Source organism: Grus americana, chromosome 1, assembly GCF_028858705.1.
Source record: "Grus americana isolate bGruAme1 chromosome 1, bGruAme1.mat, whole genome shotgun sequence".
Classification (NCBI taxonomy): domain Eukaryota; kingdom Metazoa; phylum Chordata; class Aves; order Gruiformes; family Gruidae; genus Grus; species Grus americana.
In genome coordinates, this window is record NC_072852.1 from 101,910,398 (window position 1) to 101,927,197 (window position 16,800).

Here is a 16,800-nt window from a genome sequence, read left to right on the forward strand (position 1 = left end):
TTCATGTCACGGTGAGACCTGGGTGGGGTTTTACCATGCTTTCAACAACAACAGTAGTATTTGCATTTCATTCCCTGTTGCTCTTCCCTGGTAGCATAAGGATGTTTTCAGTTTCAGTGATGTATAATCTTCACTTGTATCCCAGCCACGACTGTCTTTAACAAGAGGAGGGCAAATGAGTATGTGACGCTGGTCGTTTAGCTTCTGTCATCCTTTACAACTAGAGGCAGAAGATGGGCACGTTTAAGTACCTGGTTCTTGGGAGCGTGAAAAATAAAGAGCCAAAACTTCTATTACTCGCTTTCCACCTCCTCCTTAACTCACATACAGAATTTTTTTATTTCCTGAGAAGGTGTGCACTTAAACATGTACATGTCAGATCTCCAAAGCTTCGGAGGCAGTGCTCTGCTCCCAGCTGTGGCCTGTTTGTGGATAAACACTGAAGCCTTCTCTGAAAGTCAACATCTCTCCTTACTCTCCTGTAAAGAGGAAAAACACCTTCCGAGCAAAGGCTTTACACTACACTGCAAAAGCTCATCTGTTGCGAGAAGCACAAGGCTGTCGTGGTTAGAGCATGGCATCAATGAGCTTCCCTGGTGAGTTCTCTAAGGCTTCTTCCACCAAAGCTAGGAGTCAGTACCAGAGCTCAGGAATTTATATCCAGGAGAAAAAGGAAAGTGTGAAACAGAGTATAGCTTCTTCAGGATTCAGCTTTCAGGAAAATTAAGGCCTTGAAATGCTGGAGTTTTGCGAAGTCTGTTATTAAGTGTCTCCTCCCGCTGTTTTCCCCCAACCCCATGTGAGTTATCACTCCAGCATGGCAAGGGTGGAGAGGAAAGGAAACGGTTCTGTAGTTCAAGAGCTGCTTGCTGTGGCACTGATGTCCCCTTCTTTCTCACCCTGCGTATAATGTTATATTATCCTGTGCAAAGTATTTGTGCAGGATACTTTAAGGAAAGCATTTTCCATTCTTATAAGATGTGCACCTGATTGTCTGTCAGCTTCCCTTTTTTGGAGGCTGTCCTGCCCTGAAGCTATTTCTCTCCTATGTGTATTCTGCTACGGTTTCACTTGCATTTCTTAGTTCTCCTAGCTGAAATGGTACTACGGGGTATCAATTCAAACGGCAAACCCTCCAGCTGTGGTGGTTGCTGAGCTGACAAAGACTGCAGTGACAGAAGAATATTGCCAAAAAGAGAGGTGATGTATTTCAGCTCCCCTCCCTTCCCAGTCCCTAACCAGGTAAGATTCATCCAGCAAACCAGTAATGGGGAAAAAAAAAAGTGTATTAAAATATTCACAAGATTACAATAGAAAACATGAAAGTCCATTCAAGAAAAAATATCCAAGATAACTGTTTCCAGATGAGTCTGTAAAAGCAAAAGCACTAGCAGTTGGTACACTGGCTCTTCATGTAATCAGGCCGTGCAATGCATATCTAGCTCCCTCACACAGATTATACACCTGTCTTACAGGTGTGTGTTCTCTTGCATACCTCCAAGACAGAGGTTTAGAAAAGAAAAGTACCCAGGTCTATGTTTCCAATTACATTTACAGCATAGAACCAGCTGGCGTTGCAGGGAGACAGAAAAGATTGCACAGCACGCTGATCTCCAAAGGCATCGGACTTACATTTTAGAGTGCAAAAATACCTTTAAATGAAAGGGCTTATTAGTTTTAGGGCAGTGAAGAGAAGGGAAAGAGAAGCCTCCAGAAGAGTATAATTGCTGAGTATAGTTAATATGATTTTGTAGTCTCCCATATAAAAATGTTACATAAAGACTAGCACCACAGGGGTGTGGCCACAGCCTAAGAAGTCTTACCCACCTTCTCAACTTTGATGGTTTTAAAGAGAGAGCAATTCCATCACTAATTATACAGTAAGAACATTTTGTATTTGTATGTATGTATTTGAGGTCCTAGGTAGATACATTAATAATGTAAAATTCCAAGACAAGATTGCAATACGGAGTGAAGGTGTTTTGGTTATAAATCAAACAGCCCACGCTTGACCTCAATGAATCCACTCTAAGGCAATGCAGCTTCGAAGCTGCATATGCACATTTACTGCAGTTACAAAACAGATGGTTATCTAAACAGCTCTCACAGGTTTAAAAAAAAATGTTAAAAACCTAATTCCAGCTCTTCTAGTCACGAATTGAAATATCACTAAAGCTTTGAGAGAAAACAAAACCCTACGGGTCTCTGGTTATAAAATGACACATCATTCAAAGAACAGCATCAGAGAATTAAGAGAATAGCAGTAAAGCAGAGTTCAACTTCTCGTCACCATAACATGAGGATACGATGGCCTTGTCTGACTTTAATCTCTGCTTGCTACCCATCAAAGGAGCAGAAGTCCCCTGTCTCCTGAGACGTTACTAAATAAGCCAACTTAGCATCAGTCTCTTGGTTACCCTATCTGATTAAACAAGCTAAGATAACCTGAGTTCCCAAGTGTTGGCTCGCATTGCCTCAAGTTCTTTTGACTTCAGCCTGAATAAGTTATTTAACAACCACATTGTTTTCATGACCCAAAAAACAAATAACAAAAAAAAAAAGACAATTACAAATTCAACAGCATCCACACTGTAGAGGGGGATTCAGACTGATTTCTGCTCTTCCTGGGGGAAGGGACTTTCATTTCTTTCTAAAAGGATCAGCATTTTTTAAAAATACTTCCAAGTACATTCTGCCTTCACAAAGAGGATCCAAGCAGCCTTGCCACGAGCCTCCTCAGTATAGGCAACATGAACATACCTGTAGCTAAACAAAAGCAATGGAAGGAGATGTTTCCTAAAGTTAGTTAGCACCAACCAGATCAGCACGTCTCCTAAAGTTAGCACCAGATTAGCCTGTTTCCTAAAGTCAGCACTAACCAGATCAGCATGTTTTTTAAAGTCAGCACCAGATCAGGATTGTGCTCAGATTCTCCAGTATATTCCAGCAGGAAAAGAAACAAACATTAGTAGCAGACTTCAGAGCCAAGGACAGCCCTATCTTCTCATAGCAGCAAGTTTTTGATCGCTACATTCATCAGAGATCTCCCTCTTACTCTAAAATGTCTGGGGAGAAAGATGGTGACACACAGGGATGAACACAAGCAGATCAAAATCACGTTTCTCCATCAAACATGTCAAAAGCATTCACTTCTTACTAAGTGGAAAACAAGTGTTGGGAAGTAACAGCCTGGTAGATAAGGAAAGCAGCAGCAGGAGGATTCAATCCTGATCTTAAGGAGGCTTCTAACAAAGGCAGGTGTTGTCAGGAAACCAGTGAAGTCCGATCCTGATGAAAGAAGATAGTGTTGGCATACCCAGCTTTGTTGGAGGAAAAACCCCTGTACACAAAATAGTTATTAAAGCTGCACTGTTATGATTAAAGGATTACCTAATGTGGTTCTGAAAGGGTCTGCCATGGGCCTAAAACTATTTTTCATTTACTTGATACTACAGTGGAATGTAAGCTTTGCAAATATCAAGCTGAGAGTGTTGCAAGCTCACTGGAGGACAGGATGAGAATTCAAACCAAGTTTTCAACTGACAAACTGAAGTCTGAAAAAGCCATAACATAATTTCAGTAGAGAGAAATTTGCAGACAATACAAAGCCAGGAGGAGTTCCTGGCACACCAGATGGTTGTGCTGCCATTCAGAGGGACCTGGACAGGCTGGAGAATTGGGCTAAGATGAATTTCATGGAGTTCAAGAAGGAGAAGTGCAAGTCCTGCACCTGGGGAGGAACAAGCCCATGCACCAGCACATGCTGGGGGCTGCCTGGCTGGAAAGCAGCTTGGCAGAAAAGGCCCTGGGGGGGGTCCTGGTGGACACCACGTTGAACATGAGCCAGCAACATGCCCCTGCTGTAAAGGGGGCAAATGATATACTGGGCTGCAAAGCATTGCCAGTAGGTCGAGGGAGTTGATCCTTCCCCTCTACTCGGCACTGGTGAGGCCACACCTGGAGTGGTGTGTCCAGTTCTGGCCTCTCCAGTACGAGAGAGATATGGACTTACTGGAATAAGTCCAGAGCAGGGCTGCAAAGATGATAAAGGAACCGGGGCATCTTTCATATAAGAAAGACAGGCAGCTACTGGAGAGTGTCCAGCGGAGGGCTACAAAAATGATTAAGGGACTTGAGCATCTCTCTTATGAGGAAAGGCTGAGAGAGCTGGGTCTGTTCAGCCTGGAGAAGACTGAGAGGGGATCTTATCGATGCTTATAAATATCTAAAGGGCGGATATCTAGAGGATAGGGCCAGACTCTTCAGTGGTGCCCAGTGAGGACAAGGGGCACTGGGCACAAACTGGAACACAGGAAGTTCCACCTGATTATGAGGAAAAACTTCTTCCCTCTGAGGGTGACCGAGCACTGGGACAGGCTGCCCAGAGAGGTTGTGGAGTCTCCTTCTCTGGAGATATTCAAAACCCGCCTGGACGCCATCCTGTGCAACCTGCTCTAGGTGATCCTGCTCTAGCAGGGGGGTTGGACTGGATGATCTCCAGAGGTCCCTTCCAACCCCTACCAGTCTGTGAGTCTGTAAAGCTGAGAGAGCTGGGACTGTTCAGCCTGATGAAGAGAAGGCTTGGGGGGTGGGGATCTCACCAATGTGTGTACTCGATGGGACGGAATGAAGAGCACAACTCTTCTCAGTAGTGCTCACTGGCAGGACAAGAGGCAACAGACAGAAGTTTGAAAAAAGGAAATTCCACCTGAATATAAGGAAGCACTTCAGAGTGATCAAACAGTGGAACAGGTTGCCCAGAGATGATGTTAGAGTTTCCATCTGTGGAGATACTCAAAACCCAACTGGGCACAGTGCTGGGCAACCTGCTCCAGCTGACCCTGTTTGAGGATGGAGAGTTTGGACTAGATGATCTCCAGAGGTCCGTTCCAACCTCAACCATTCTGTGACTGATTCTGTGACAGAACTAGAAAATGGGTAAGAATCAGAGAGAAGGGGTTCTAGCAGACCAAACTGAAAATTATTTGCTGCTACAAAAAAGCCAACGCCACATTAGGATGTACAAAACAGAAATCCTTCTACTGTATGCTACTCTGAGAAGACCTCAGCTGGAATGCCACTTCTAGTTTTGAGCACCAGATTTCAGGATACAAATGGGTCAGCTAAAGAAAGATCCTCTTTGACTGAAGAGGATGATCAGAGATCGTTAACAATCTATGAGGAGTTTAATCTAGAAACAAGAACCTAGGAAATCATTTTCAAGTAGTACACTTGCAGAGAGGAAGGAAATAAACTGCCCTCCACATCCTCTGTGCAAATATAGGTTACATGAAAAAAACACACATCAAAAAAACCCAAAGAGTGAAGCCCTAGATTTCCTCCAGAGGTCGTTCAGTCTCCACTACAGGCTTGTAAGAACAGATAAAGCGTCTCTAAGGAAGTGACAGTGGCATAGTGGAGCCATGGGAGAGACGCGAGGGAATACTACAGCTTCCAGGTCCCTTGGAGCCCTTTTTCATGCTTATATGAAGTGACAGAGCTTCGAGGAAGAAACATTTCATTGAAAGGTTCAACAGAGTCTGAGGCAACCACCCACAGCTATAGCTTCCTATCCCTTTAGCTCACTAGCTCCTAAGTTTTCACAGGTAAACTACCATTTCACAAAATTCATTAGATTAGATCAACACTATCCCTGTACCTTAAAGGACTAAGCTTGAATAGATAGGCTCAATACAGAAGTAAACAGTTCTGTGACCTGTGTTACACAGGTCAGGTAGGCCTAAACATTTCCTTCACTTACACTGCTAAGACATACGTTTCTGATAGCTAGGAGTCACAATTTGGCTAACAAGACCAAGTGAGAGTGTCTAGTTTATATGAGAAGGCAGCTTGTACTGAGAATCTGACCAAGGAAAGATGAATACCCTGTATACATAAAGAACAACAAAAGAAGTTAGGCCCTATAAGAAAAAAAAGAATTTCCAGGTCAATCTAGAATTTTGAGGCATCTTCCAGTTTCTCCATTAATCATTAAGATAAAAATATTTTAAAATTGTGATGCGAGTTTTCACTTTCTCTCTCGTCACACAAGATACAAAAAAGAATATTGGCAATTTATAAGCAAAGTTCTTACCGCATTTCAACATGCAACATTGGTCTCACTTCTGTACGATTAAATAGACTATTTACACACAATACATATATATCTTTCCCTCTGTATGCACATGCATTGGTCCTAGCCTAGGCATCAAAGGCCACATGTGAGTTCTCTGGGACAAATCTTGTTCAAGCAATTCCAGTCTGAATGCGTGTTTTCCTTTGGATAGCTTAGGATCTCATTTCAGTTCTTCCGAATATCAGCATAGACCACAGACTCTGACTTGTTAATCTTGTCGCTGTGCTGTCCTCCAGAGTGATCTAACTGCGCGTAAATGACTGGGCCCTGGGAACAGGGGGGGAAAAAAAAAAAAGCACAATCAGTATTTTTCAGAATAGGCCATATTGCCCCTGCTTCCCCAGGGGCTGCAGCAAGACCCAAGCTAAAGCAAGACCACAGAGCTTTTATGACTGCTAACAGCACTTTGAAGCAGGTGGAATGAACCCTCACCTACAAATGAGCTCTAGTCTGCCACCTTTTCCTATCAGGAGCATGCCAAACAGCACCATTTCCTTCCTTTAATACTGTCACAGCTGCTTGACAAAAATCAAGCAAAATCTAGAACTCTTTATTCTGAAAAGCAGCGATTCTTACATGCCACAGAGCAAAGATACATGGCTTAGTCAGATGTGTGCCAGATTTAATATTTTTCAAGAGGAACTGTACTACAGATGTACCAGTAGACAGCAGAATATACTTCCCATAGTGCCACTCAAATCCTGTAAATCCCAGCACAGCTGTACCACTCGGGTAACAAGGGAGAGAACAAACCTGCAGCCAGTCACTGCCCAGGCAAGTGATGGGATCAAGACTTAACGCAGCAGCGAGCCAGAAAATACTGGAACAATGCAGTAATGCAGAATTCTTACCTGACTTTTGAGCCAACCCAGGCCGCGAGCACCTCCACAGGCACACTGGGCAAGCACGGCCACACTTTTGTTCTATTTGCTGGACATTACAGCATCATCTTTCAGAAGAGCATGCAAGCACACCAGCACCTTCCTAAAACACGGCGTCCTCCAAAACACAGCCCACAGGAAAGCGAACTGCAGCTATTTGAGATGGGCTGAGTGCAGGACTGCAGCTTATAAAAAGCAGGTACCCAACAAGACAGGTGGGACCCTTATGGGAAGGTCTGACCTGTAGCTCCCATTCTGCATGCCCCAATTGACATAAGCACTGAGCAGAAGGCTGTGACCACCTACCAGGTGACCTCAGCAGAGACCAGACACATCCCCTGTGCAGGAGGGAGAGGGACTGTCCTATTTAGAGATGGGGGAAATTTCAAGGAGAGATCTTTAGTTTGGTTGCAGTCTTTTTAGCAGTTTTTACTTCAAAACCATTTCATCCATTTAACTCTGTTTCCATTTCCCTTCTGTCCCAGGAAGAAGTAGCCTTCACAGGCATTTTTCCAATCCTCTTCTCCCCAGTACTTTTAGTATCCTGCCAAATTAGAAAACATCTCTATGGAACTGACTCAGAAATCCTTCCATCCATCTTCCAAAGCAATTAGGGGCCAAAGATGAAAAGAGTCCCTCGGTACAGAAAATTAAGTCCTTGAAGGACCACATAGGTACACTTCTGCACAGCTGTCTTCCCCCCAACACAACAGCAAGGCACACACCTGCTAAATACCTTGTTCTCTTTCAGAAGTAGTTTACCAAAAGTTTCTTCCTTCCAGGTAAAGCATTTCCAAAGTGATAAAGAGTAGAGGAAGGAGATAGATAGAAGGATGAAAACATGAGAGCAGATATAAAATGCTGAATATAAATAACAGACCGAGGAAATGCCCAAAAAAATACACCGATGTCTTAGAAAATTCTAGATGTAAAGTCTCATTAGAGCCTTTTTTTTTTTTCTTTTCTGCTATTGGCTCTCACTTTGTTTTGTTCTCCGACATTATATCTGGATTACAGTACTAATTCCAATTAGAGTGCAGTATGTATACAAACTTCATGGTAAAGTGAGCCTAAGGTTTATTTGTAACCAATTTTGGAAGTCTCATCTGCCTGAAGCGATAGGTCAAGGGTATGATAAATTCAGCTCAAGAGCACTTCCTATTAGTTAAAATAAAATAAATCTATAACTTCATAAAGTACTCACTATGACATTTCAAGTTTTCTTCAAGTAATTCTGATAGGTCAATTTTCTGCAACAGGACTTCCCTCAGGATCTGTTATCTTATCACTACTCTAATTTTATGCCAGGTTAAATATAGTTATTCTGCTCCAACCAGCATGTTAGGTGATGGTGGAGAGACTGACTGCTGTGATCACCTCATCCAAACCAAGGTATCATTGTCTCCATGTGCACACTATCACCTAAATAAGTGATAGATTAACTAACACAGAGAAAAGGAGGAGCAAGGATTTATTATAATGCTCTATCTATTTGATGATTTGCTGCCAACTGATTTTCTAGCTGATTATAATCAGCACCAGGGCCTTTTTTTTTTCCCCTACATTTGATACCTCCAGTGTTCTGAATCTTTGTAAAGACTCTTCTTCCACAAGTAAAAGCTTCAAAAAAGTCTGAACAATTCAGAACTTTCACCTAATCCCAAATAAGCTCATCCTGACTCTTCAGAACCAGAGGACCGACCAGCACTGCCATACAAACCCCAGCATTTCCCTAAGCCTTGTGATTTTTCCATTCAGAACTGAAGGGAAAAGAGTAGCAGGGGTACCAATACCTTGCTAAAGGTTAGGTTTGTCAGCAGAGTCATGAATTGCAAGTTACAACAAAGAAAAAGGAATTACAAAGTTAGACCTTCATGGTCTAACAGTGCTCTACAGTATTTTCAGTTTTTTAGGATTCTGAAAGATGTTGCAACTACCACAGATTCCAGCTCCAGGAAATTTATCTGAAATTTAAGTCGAGATTCCCGGCACCATGAACTGTTCCTTCCCAGGGTCCTGGGGTCCCGTTCAAAGCCTGGAACAGAGCTTGAACAGAGCCTGTTCCAGTATGTCTTAAATCAGAAAGAGCAAAGCCAGAGATCCGCACTTAAGTTAATGCAGCTTTAGTGCTCCCCTTTTCTATGCTGACAGACCTACCTGCTTAGGACCTCTACACCATGCTGCTCTGTACATCAGAAGTACACTTCTATGGAAGTCACACTTTAAGATCAGTGGTCCTTCAGCCTGCCCAGAAATGAATACTCAGCTACTTGCAAAGCACAAAGACAAGCGACAGCCACCTTGGAGTTAGCCTGTCTTGGGATAACTTCCAGTTTGCCTGCTGCAACCCAGTTCACTAGCTAAACACAGACATCCATCTGGGAAACACGTGGAGTTCTTGCCTTCACTGGAAATGTTTTTGTCACTCATCCAAATAACAGTCCTGGTAGTATTGATTGATGAGCTCAACATGAGCCGGCAGTGTGCGCTTGCAGCTCAGAAAGCCACCCGTGTCCTGGGCTGCATCAACAGAGGTGTGACCAGCAGGTCGAGGGAGGTGATCCTGCCCCTCTACTCCGCTCTGGTGAGACCCCACCTGGAGTACTGCGTCCAGCTCTGGGGGCCCCAGTACAGGAGAGACATGGAGCTGTTGGAGTGAGTCCAGAGGAGGGCCACGAAGCTGATCAGAGGGCTGGAGCACCTCTCCTATGAGGACAGGCTGAGAGAGTTGGGGTTGTTCAGCCTGGGGAAGAGAAGGCTCTGGGGAGATCTAATTGCGGCCTTCCAGTACCTGAAGGGGCCTACAGGAAAGCTGGTGAGGGACTGTTTATCAGGGAGTGCAGTGACAGGACAAGGGGTAATGGGTTTAAGCTGAAGGAGGGTCAATTTAGATTAGATGTTAGAAAGAAATTCTTTACTGTGAGGGTGGTGAGGCACTGGAACAGGTTGCCCAGAGAAGCTGTGGATGCCCCATCCCTGGAAGCGTTCAAGGCCAGGTTGGATGGGGCTTTGGGCAACGTGGTCTAGTGGAGGGTGTCCCTGCCCATGGCAGGGGGGTTGGAACTAGATGATCTTTAAGGTCCCTTCCAACCCAAACCATTCTATGATTCTATGATTAATACGAGTCACTACGGAATGATGGCATGGAGAAGAAACACCACATAAAAATTTGACAGGACATAACATACCTGCTGGGAAGGAAGACACAGTGAAAACAAGTGGAGTTGATTCAACCAGCTGAATGTTCACAGAATCAGATAGGCATACTTTCAGCACTCTGGGGCACTCCAGAAAGCAAGGTCCACACTTGATAAACTTGCACCCAAAACACAAAGGAAGTGCAGGCTCAAGTGCACTTGCAGCTGAGACGTGATGTGGACAAATAATACTTCATCACTGATTCTTAAACTGATACATAAATAACAAAATGAATAAATTTCATTTAATAAATTTAATTTTAATGCCACTCTTTGAGAGTGAACACCTCTAATTACTGTTTTTAACTTGCACAGGCAGGGGTTGAGCATTTGTATTCACAGATCTTCTCCACCAGTGAAGCACGAAGCATTTAGCCACTTCCTACGCACACTACCAAGTAAAATAGCTACAAGGAAGTCCACAGGCCGTTACTGTTTGACTGCAGCACTGACTGCGTGAACCACTGGTCTAAAACTGCCAGGCAATCCAAGACACAAAAGTGTGCCTGAATCAGCAAGCAGCCTGCAACAGCTTCAGGGAACTGCTAAGAATCTGAATATCAGCATTTCACCTACACAACACCTCAAAAGCTTGAATACTACAACTAATCTCTTGATACACAAGAAATACCAGGTTTTACTTATATGAGATGCTAGATTTCAGTATGTTAATTTGCATGTCGATACCATCCTTCAAAAGAAAAAAAAAACCAAAACAATGGCTAGAAGTTAAAAATATAAGTGTAATCAATTGAAATTTAGTTTCCTTGTTGATTTAAACCATCTGTTCAAAATCTGACCTACCCTGATTTTATTGTGGATCTTTTTTAAAAAAAATAAATGTGTTTACCTGCTGTTCTGTAGAGATAGGGCAAATGCTTAACAGAAAGTAGAGGAACCACTTGCTGCTACAAATGTTTGCCAAGAAAAGAAAATCCAGACAAAGCTCTCTTTTCCTGACAAAAGAGATTCAAAAACTAAAAAACTAAACTAAAACTAAACAAAACTAAAGCCATTTGCCATATTTTTCCTTTGAGGTCAGAAGTGTTCACACTTTGGGTTTTTCCTTTAGGAACTTACCTGCAGGAACACCCTGGAGGACACTGTCAAGGAATAAGCAGACTGGAGTGACTACAGAGGGCAACAGCACACTGATTCTGAGTTATCTTTACAAAGTTTAGATTTACTCTGACATGTTCCTTCCAGAACATTAAGACCCAGAACACTGGGGACACGGAAGGGTGAAGACACAGCAAGTTTTCACACCAAAATGTTACAGAGAAGATAAAGGTACTTTTGCTTTTGAGAAGTAAGTGCAGAACAGCAAAACTCTTCCTCCATGTAGGTCTCAGGGCACTTGCATGTACTGCTTACTATGACAGTAATTAGACAAAACACCTTGGTCTTTTGAGCTATGGAAGTTGACTCCAACAGCTACTGCAACATACATCCCACACATAAACTTTTTTCCTTCTTTTTTTTTTTTGGTGGGGGAGGTGGGAATCACCTGTCTCATTCACCCATTCTAGAAGCCATGCCCATGAACTAGAAAAGATGAGCTTTATCTAGGCCTTACAGGCAGCCTGCTGCTACTAGACCCACTCCAGTCAAACTCTGAACTATTTTTAAGTCTTATAACTTGAGTATATTGCCTTTACGTTCAGAGAATAACTGTTCAGTCAGCAGGTAGCTTTGTGGGCCTGTGTGCTAAAACGCTGGAAATACTGCACCTGCCAAGAACAAGATGCATTTCAAAACCAGACTGGAAGCCCAACAGAGTAGGGACTTTGACTTTATCCAGCTCACTGTTAGCACTGTATATTTATCCTGTAGTGTTAACACATTAACACACATCTCCATTATTTTGTCAGGAGAAATTAAGAAACAAGGTATTAACTCTGATTTAGAAACCCATCAGTTCACACACTACTCTGCAGCCACTTGCTAAAAGATGGCTAATTAAGAAAAAGTCCATTTTGGACTTAAACTCACTCAGGATCCATACCTCCACAGGAAAATTGCTGGGAGTACACAAATAAGGAAATCCTGTACGGTGTTAACAGGTAATCATATATTGCATAGAATCCCTGTCCTACTCATGCTCTCTCCCCTCTGACTTGTTTCCCACGGGATGTTGAGTCTGGGTAAGAGACACCTTTTTTTCTTCAAAGTCAGCAGAACTTTGCCAACAGCAACAAGCAGAAGACAAAGCGTGGCAACTTCAAGCCCACAAAAGTTGGGTGGCTCAGCAGAGGAGAGCTCTCAGCAGCAGGAGTCATCTTCAAACTGATCATCACTGGTCAGTGTTTGCACTGTGCTGGCTCATTTCCCTGTGAAGGAAGTACATGCCACAGAGCATGCACCTTCACGGTGATGAGTAAGTAAAATTCCTCCCCATAACAGTCCTTGAACAGATTAGGCAGCTTTAGGGGGTCATTACACATCCAGGAGACAATGTTGTCTCTACACTAAACAGCTACCCACTGCCTGCTCCTCATCCTTGCCAGGCTCTCATCCTTGCACTTCATTACCACTTGTGTATATTAACGCACAAGATGAGAACCATCTTTTTATTATACACTAGTACAAAAAGGGCATAAAGCTCCATCTCAACAAGTATGAAGATGCTAATCTTTCCATTGCACTAAGCCTTCTACGGAAGAGTTCACCAGTCCCAGCTTACCGCCCATCCCTTGTTCGAAGCAGACACTGGTACCCCCCAGCCCTCATCACCTTAACAGACAGCACCTAATTTGTGTGTCCCACCCTGCCTTTATCTTTTCCATACCATCTCCCCCACACTCTGGGAGGATCCTGCTTCAGGAAGCAGCAGGAAGCAGTTTACCTGGTGCGATCTGGCGGGCACGCTGTTTACCAGACCCTCTGTGTCGGAGGGCGACTTCTGCGGAGCCTGCTTAACCGGTGACATCAAGCTCTCAGATGTACTGCAGCTGACGAGGTGGCAGAGCAGAGTTTGCACGACAATGTTCAAGAGGCACAAAAAAAAAACAAAGAACAAAAAAGAACAAAAACAAAAAACGAGTGATGGCAAGATGAATGTGGCAGATTATGCCAAAGTAAAAATGAACATAATGGATTCTGAAATAAACACATAAAATTCTCCATCTCTCCCCAGACATTTCTCTAGCCTTCCTCCCAGAGTCTCACTGGTAAGCAACATGAAGGAACAACTATTATCATAGGACAGCGGCTCCTACAAAACCCCTGTTCCCTAGATATTCTCATTCAACCCAGCCTGTCTAAAACCATATGTGTTTTCTTCACTGAGGCTTCTGACTCAGTTAACAGTGGTAAACAGCAATTATCTTCTAACAATAAACTAAACAGTCCCAGTCACTGAGGCAAATGTTACAGTTAGAGTGAACACTTGCAAGAGCCACCAGCTCTCCATACTGGAAAGGTACTTCCTACCAAACTCTGCATTAGTTCCCTTGCTTTTGGTTAGGCTACGATCCCAAAATAATTCTGCCCACTCACAAGAGACACTAGTCTCTGGAGCAATTATTTTACGAGTCACACATGACACGTAAGGTATGTGCTCTGATACAGCTACTTGAATATCTAATTAGGCAAATCTTGTTTTTCAAACAAGAAAACTGTTTTGTGGTGAGAATTTTTTCAAACAAGAAAACTGTTTTGTGGTGAGAACCAACATCCCCAAAAGGTTGCCAGTTTTCACTCTCCGTTTGCTTCTTTCCATCTGCTTAAAGCAGGACTGAAAACAAGCCAGTGACAGACAAGAGAAGTGAACACCACAGACTTAAGTATATGAGCAAATGCCCTTAAACCTAACGTCAGTAGCTTCTGGGCAATGCAGTAATGGGTGTCTAAATGCTCAGTCTACCTCCTCATACCCAAGCACCCAGGAAAGAAAACTAGCCATCTCCTTGACAGCAGACACAGGAGTTCCCTCTGCTACCACAACCCTCTGACCACTGGGCATCCTTTTCCCCCAATCTTTGTAGACAGACAGTGTACAAAGCAAGTACAGAAACAAACAAATGAGGACAGTGACATTAAGCAGACCACCTCCTCACAGGGCAATCATTTTTTATCCTTTGGTAAGCCTAATCATAGAAGACTTATCTCCTCATACATGCAGCAGTAAGAAAAATATAAAAATATTGCCCCCAGCCATCAAGGCAAGCAGCTTCTACTGTCTCAAACAGAGACAAAGCAGCCCTTACGTTACCAAAATGATGTAATCATGAATTGTTTGCTTTATTCACAAAATTCCTCAGATCTACACTATCTAAAAGTCCCGATTCAGGTTTAAGCAACTAATGCACTTAGATCACTGCAAGTTTTCAAACACCCGAGCTGTCTGAGCCAGAGGAACACTTATAGGGAATTTACTTTTCTTTTGACACAGAAAGGGCTCTGAATTTCCTGTGCCTTAGTCAATGTGCTGACAAGTTCACTGTTGGAGGAGATGGAGGGACAGCACCTGGGATAAGCAGCAATCCCACCCCAGTTAGACATGAGACAATGAAACCCAAGCACCCAGTGAAATGCGTCATCCCTTTGCCAACAGATTCCAGCACAAATTACAGTGAAGCTATGTTAGTAGAGAGCTAGCTGGTTAGTCAGCAAAGGAAGAGGAAACGTGTACACATACACACAGGTATTAACAGCAACCACCAACTTGATTAGTTACCATGGTGTCTAGTGGGACTGGAAGAGAAGACCCAGCCCTGTTACATTCCCAATCTGGCGTCTATATCAGGATCTCTGTAAGGAGAGGAAGATAAGCAGGATCCGATCCCAGCACACCAAGGCAGAAAGAAAAAAAAAAAAAACAAACAAAACAAAACACCAAAGTCAGAGCATGAACGGAGACTGTGGCCATGCAGGGGTTCCAGATGCCGCGCAGTGCCCCAGCCCACCTCAGTTCAAGGCAGAATTGTTATCTAAGAGTAAGTGCATCTCACCACCACCACCACCACACACTGGGTTAGCATCATGTAGAAGACAGTCCGTAAGTTTGGAGGGAGTCGCAGCACACTTGGTTTCTCTTTACACGTCATGCAGAGCTGGCATGGTCAGTGAAAGCAGTATTTAAACTTCAGAGATTACTTTCCTGAGAGAGCAGTTAAATCTACTACAAGAAATTACAGTGCATGAACTACTCATGGTCCAGGCTCAGCACCAGCATGTGGCCTTCAGCAGGAAGACATTGGAGAGCAGGTCACTGGGAAGCAAGGCAAGTGGACCACCTCACTCACACTGCTGGTGCATGACACTGCAGGTGTCTTTTCAGTTCTTAGGGGAAGGACACATGCAGAAAGGAAAAAACCAGGCTTTCCACACAATTTTGAACACACACAGCCGCCTTTGCTATGTTTAGCCTTACCATTGGGCAATAGCCAACTCAATTTCTCTAAGCTCTCCAACTGGGAAAAGGACAGGGCAAAGTTTAATTTAGAAATCCCCACAAGTTTCTTTTTGGAGTTATTTTCTTTTATCCCACAGGCAACCCAAAGAACCTGCAGGAAGCAGGAATATTTGTTGGGGAAAGAACAGAAGAAAGTTCTAAGTTTGGAGTTTGTTTCTAAGACTACATACATAATTTTCATTCCTTCTTATAGAAGCAAATTACCAGCTAATTAGAGAGGAGAGAAAAGGAAGCGCCTCCCCCACCAGCACCAAGCTCCATCACCACAGGACTCAAGCCTGCATTTGTTAGTCCTCGTTGCTTTTTCATATGCCCTCTCAAAGATCTGTGCTTCACTTTGGAGCTATCCTCCTAACACTAAAAACCTTGCAGGGTAACAGTTAACAAAAAACAGACAGTGAATGAGAATGGATGCAGAGGAGCTACTCCTTCCTTACTTTGAAGTGTGGTGATGAATGGGGTTTTGGCAAGCATACTGCAGGCTCAGGAGCCAGACAATGGTAACTGAAAAGTCCAGTCTTAATCTCAATACAGAGCATTCCTCCAAAGTGCATGTGTGGCAGTTTTCCTTTGGGGTGGGAGGCAGTAGGAGGAAGCAGGGCTGGAGGGAAGGGAAGGGCAACGGACCAGAGCTAGGGGATCTTGGATTAAACATTTGTAGGGCACATAGGCTTGTGGCTAGGGATCAACTCCAATATTTAGTGATTTTCAGGTGCAACTCATGCTGAGCAGGTCTTTTCAAGCACAGTACAAAGATAATTATTACAGGCAGATGACCAGTGTTCCACATGGCCATACCCTATCTCTAGCCACGGTTGCCAAGACTCGGCTGAAACAACTCCTACCCCCCTCTAAGCCCTCCCTCTGATCCTGCTGCTGTTCCTCACATCATCCACAGGTGAGGAGGGAGATCTCTTACCCAGAGTATCGTTTTTTAGAGTTGTTCTTTCTGATGACAAGACACACGACAATAGAGATGAGCGGTGAGAGACCTGTAACCGTACCGATGACTATCCCTGCCACCATGGCAATGGGGAACGCAGGCAGGCTGTCTGGGGAGAGAAGGGAGAAAACATTCAACTCTTCTGCATTCCCTGATTAACAGAAGTGAAAACCACAAATGCTCTTGACCTTGGATTCATTTAGAGCAGAAGGCACTAATGTAATGTC

The 16,800-nt window shown here is 43.6% G+C and overlaps 1 protein-coding gene across 7 annotated transcripts in view; it reads right to left on the reverse strand.

Moving 5' to 3' along the window:
• Positions 1-16,800, reverse strand: part of MPZL1 (myelin protein zero like 1) — a 47,884-nt gene that overhangs the window by 4,936 nt on the left and 26,148 nt on the right. For 2 of the 7 annotated variants that reach the window (XM_054832500.1, XM_054832519.1), the window contains exons 4-6: positions 16,550-16,682; positions 13,060-13,165; positions 1,269-6,403 (exon numbers count right to left, since the gene is read on the reverse strand). In XM_054832500.1, coding sequence (XP_054688475.1) covers positions 6,302-6,403; positions 13,060-13,165; positions 16,550-16,682 — 341 coding nt within the window. In that variant the 3' untranslated portion in view covers positions 1,269-6,301. Of the gene's footprint in view, positions 1-1,268; positions 6,404-11,992; positions 12,545-13,059; positions 13,166-14,892; positions 14,967-16,549; positions 16,683-16,800 lie in introns of those variants that run through there. The other 5 variants (XM_054832529.1, XM_054832525.1, XM_054832537.1 and 2 more) reach the window with 5 other exon arrangements.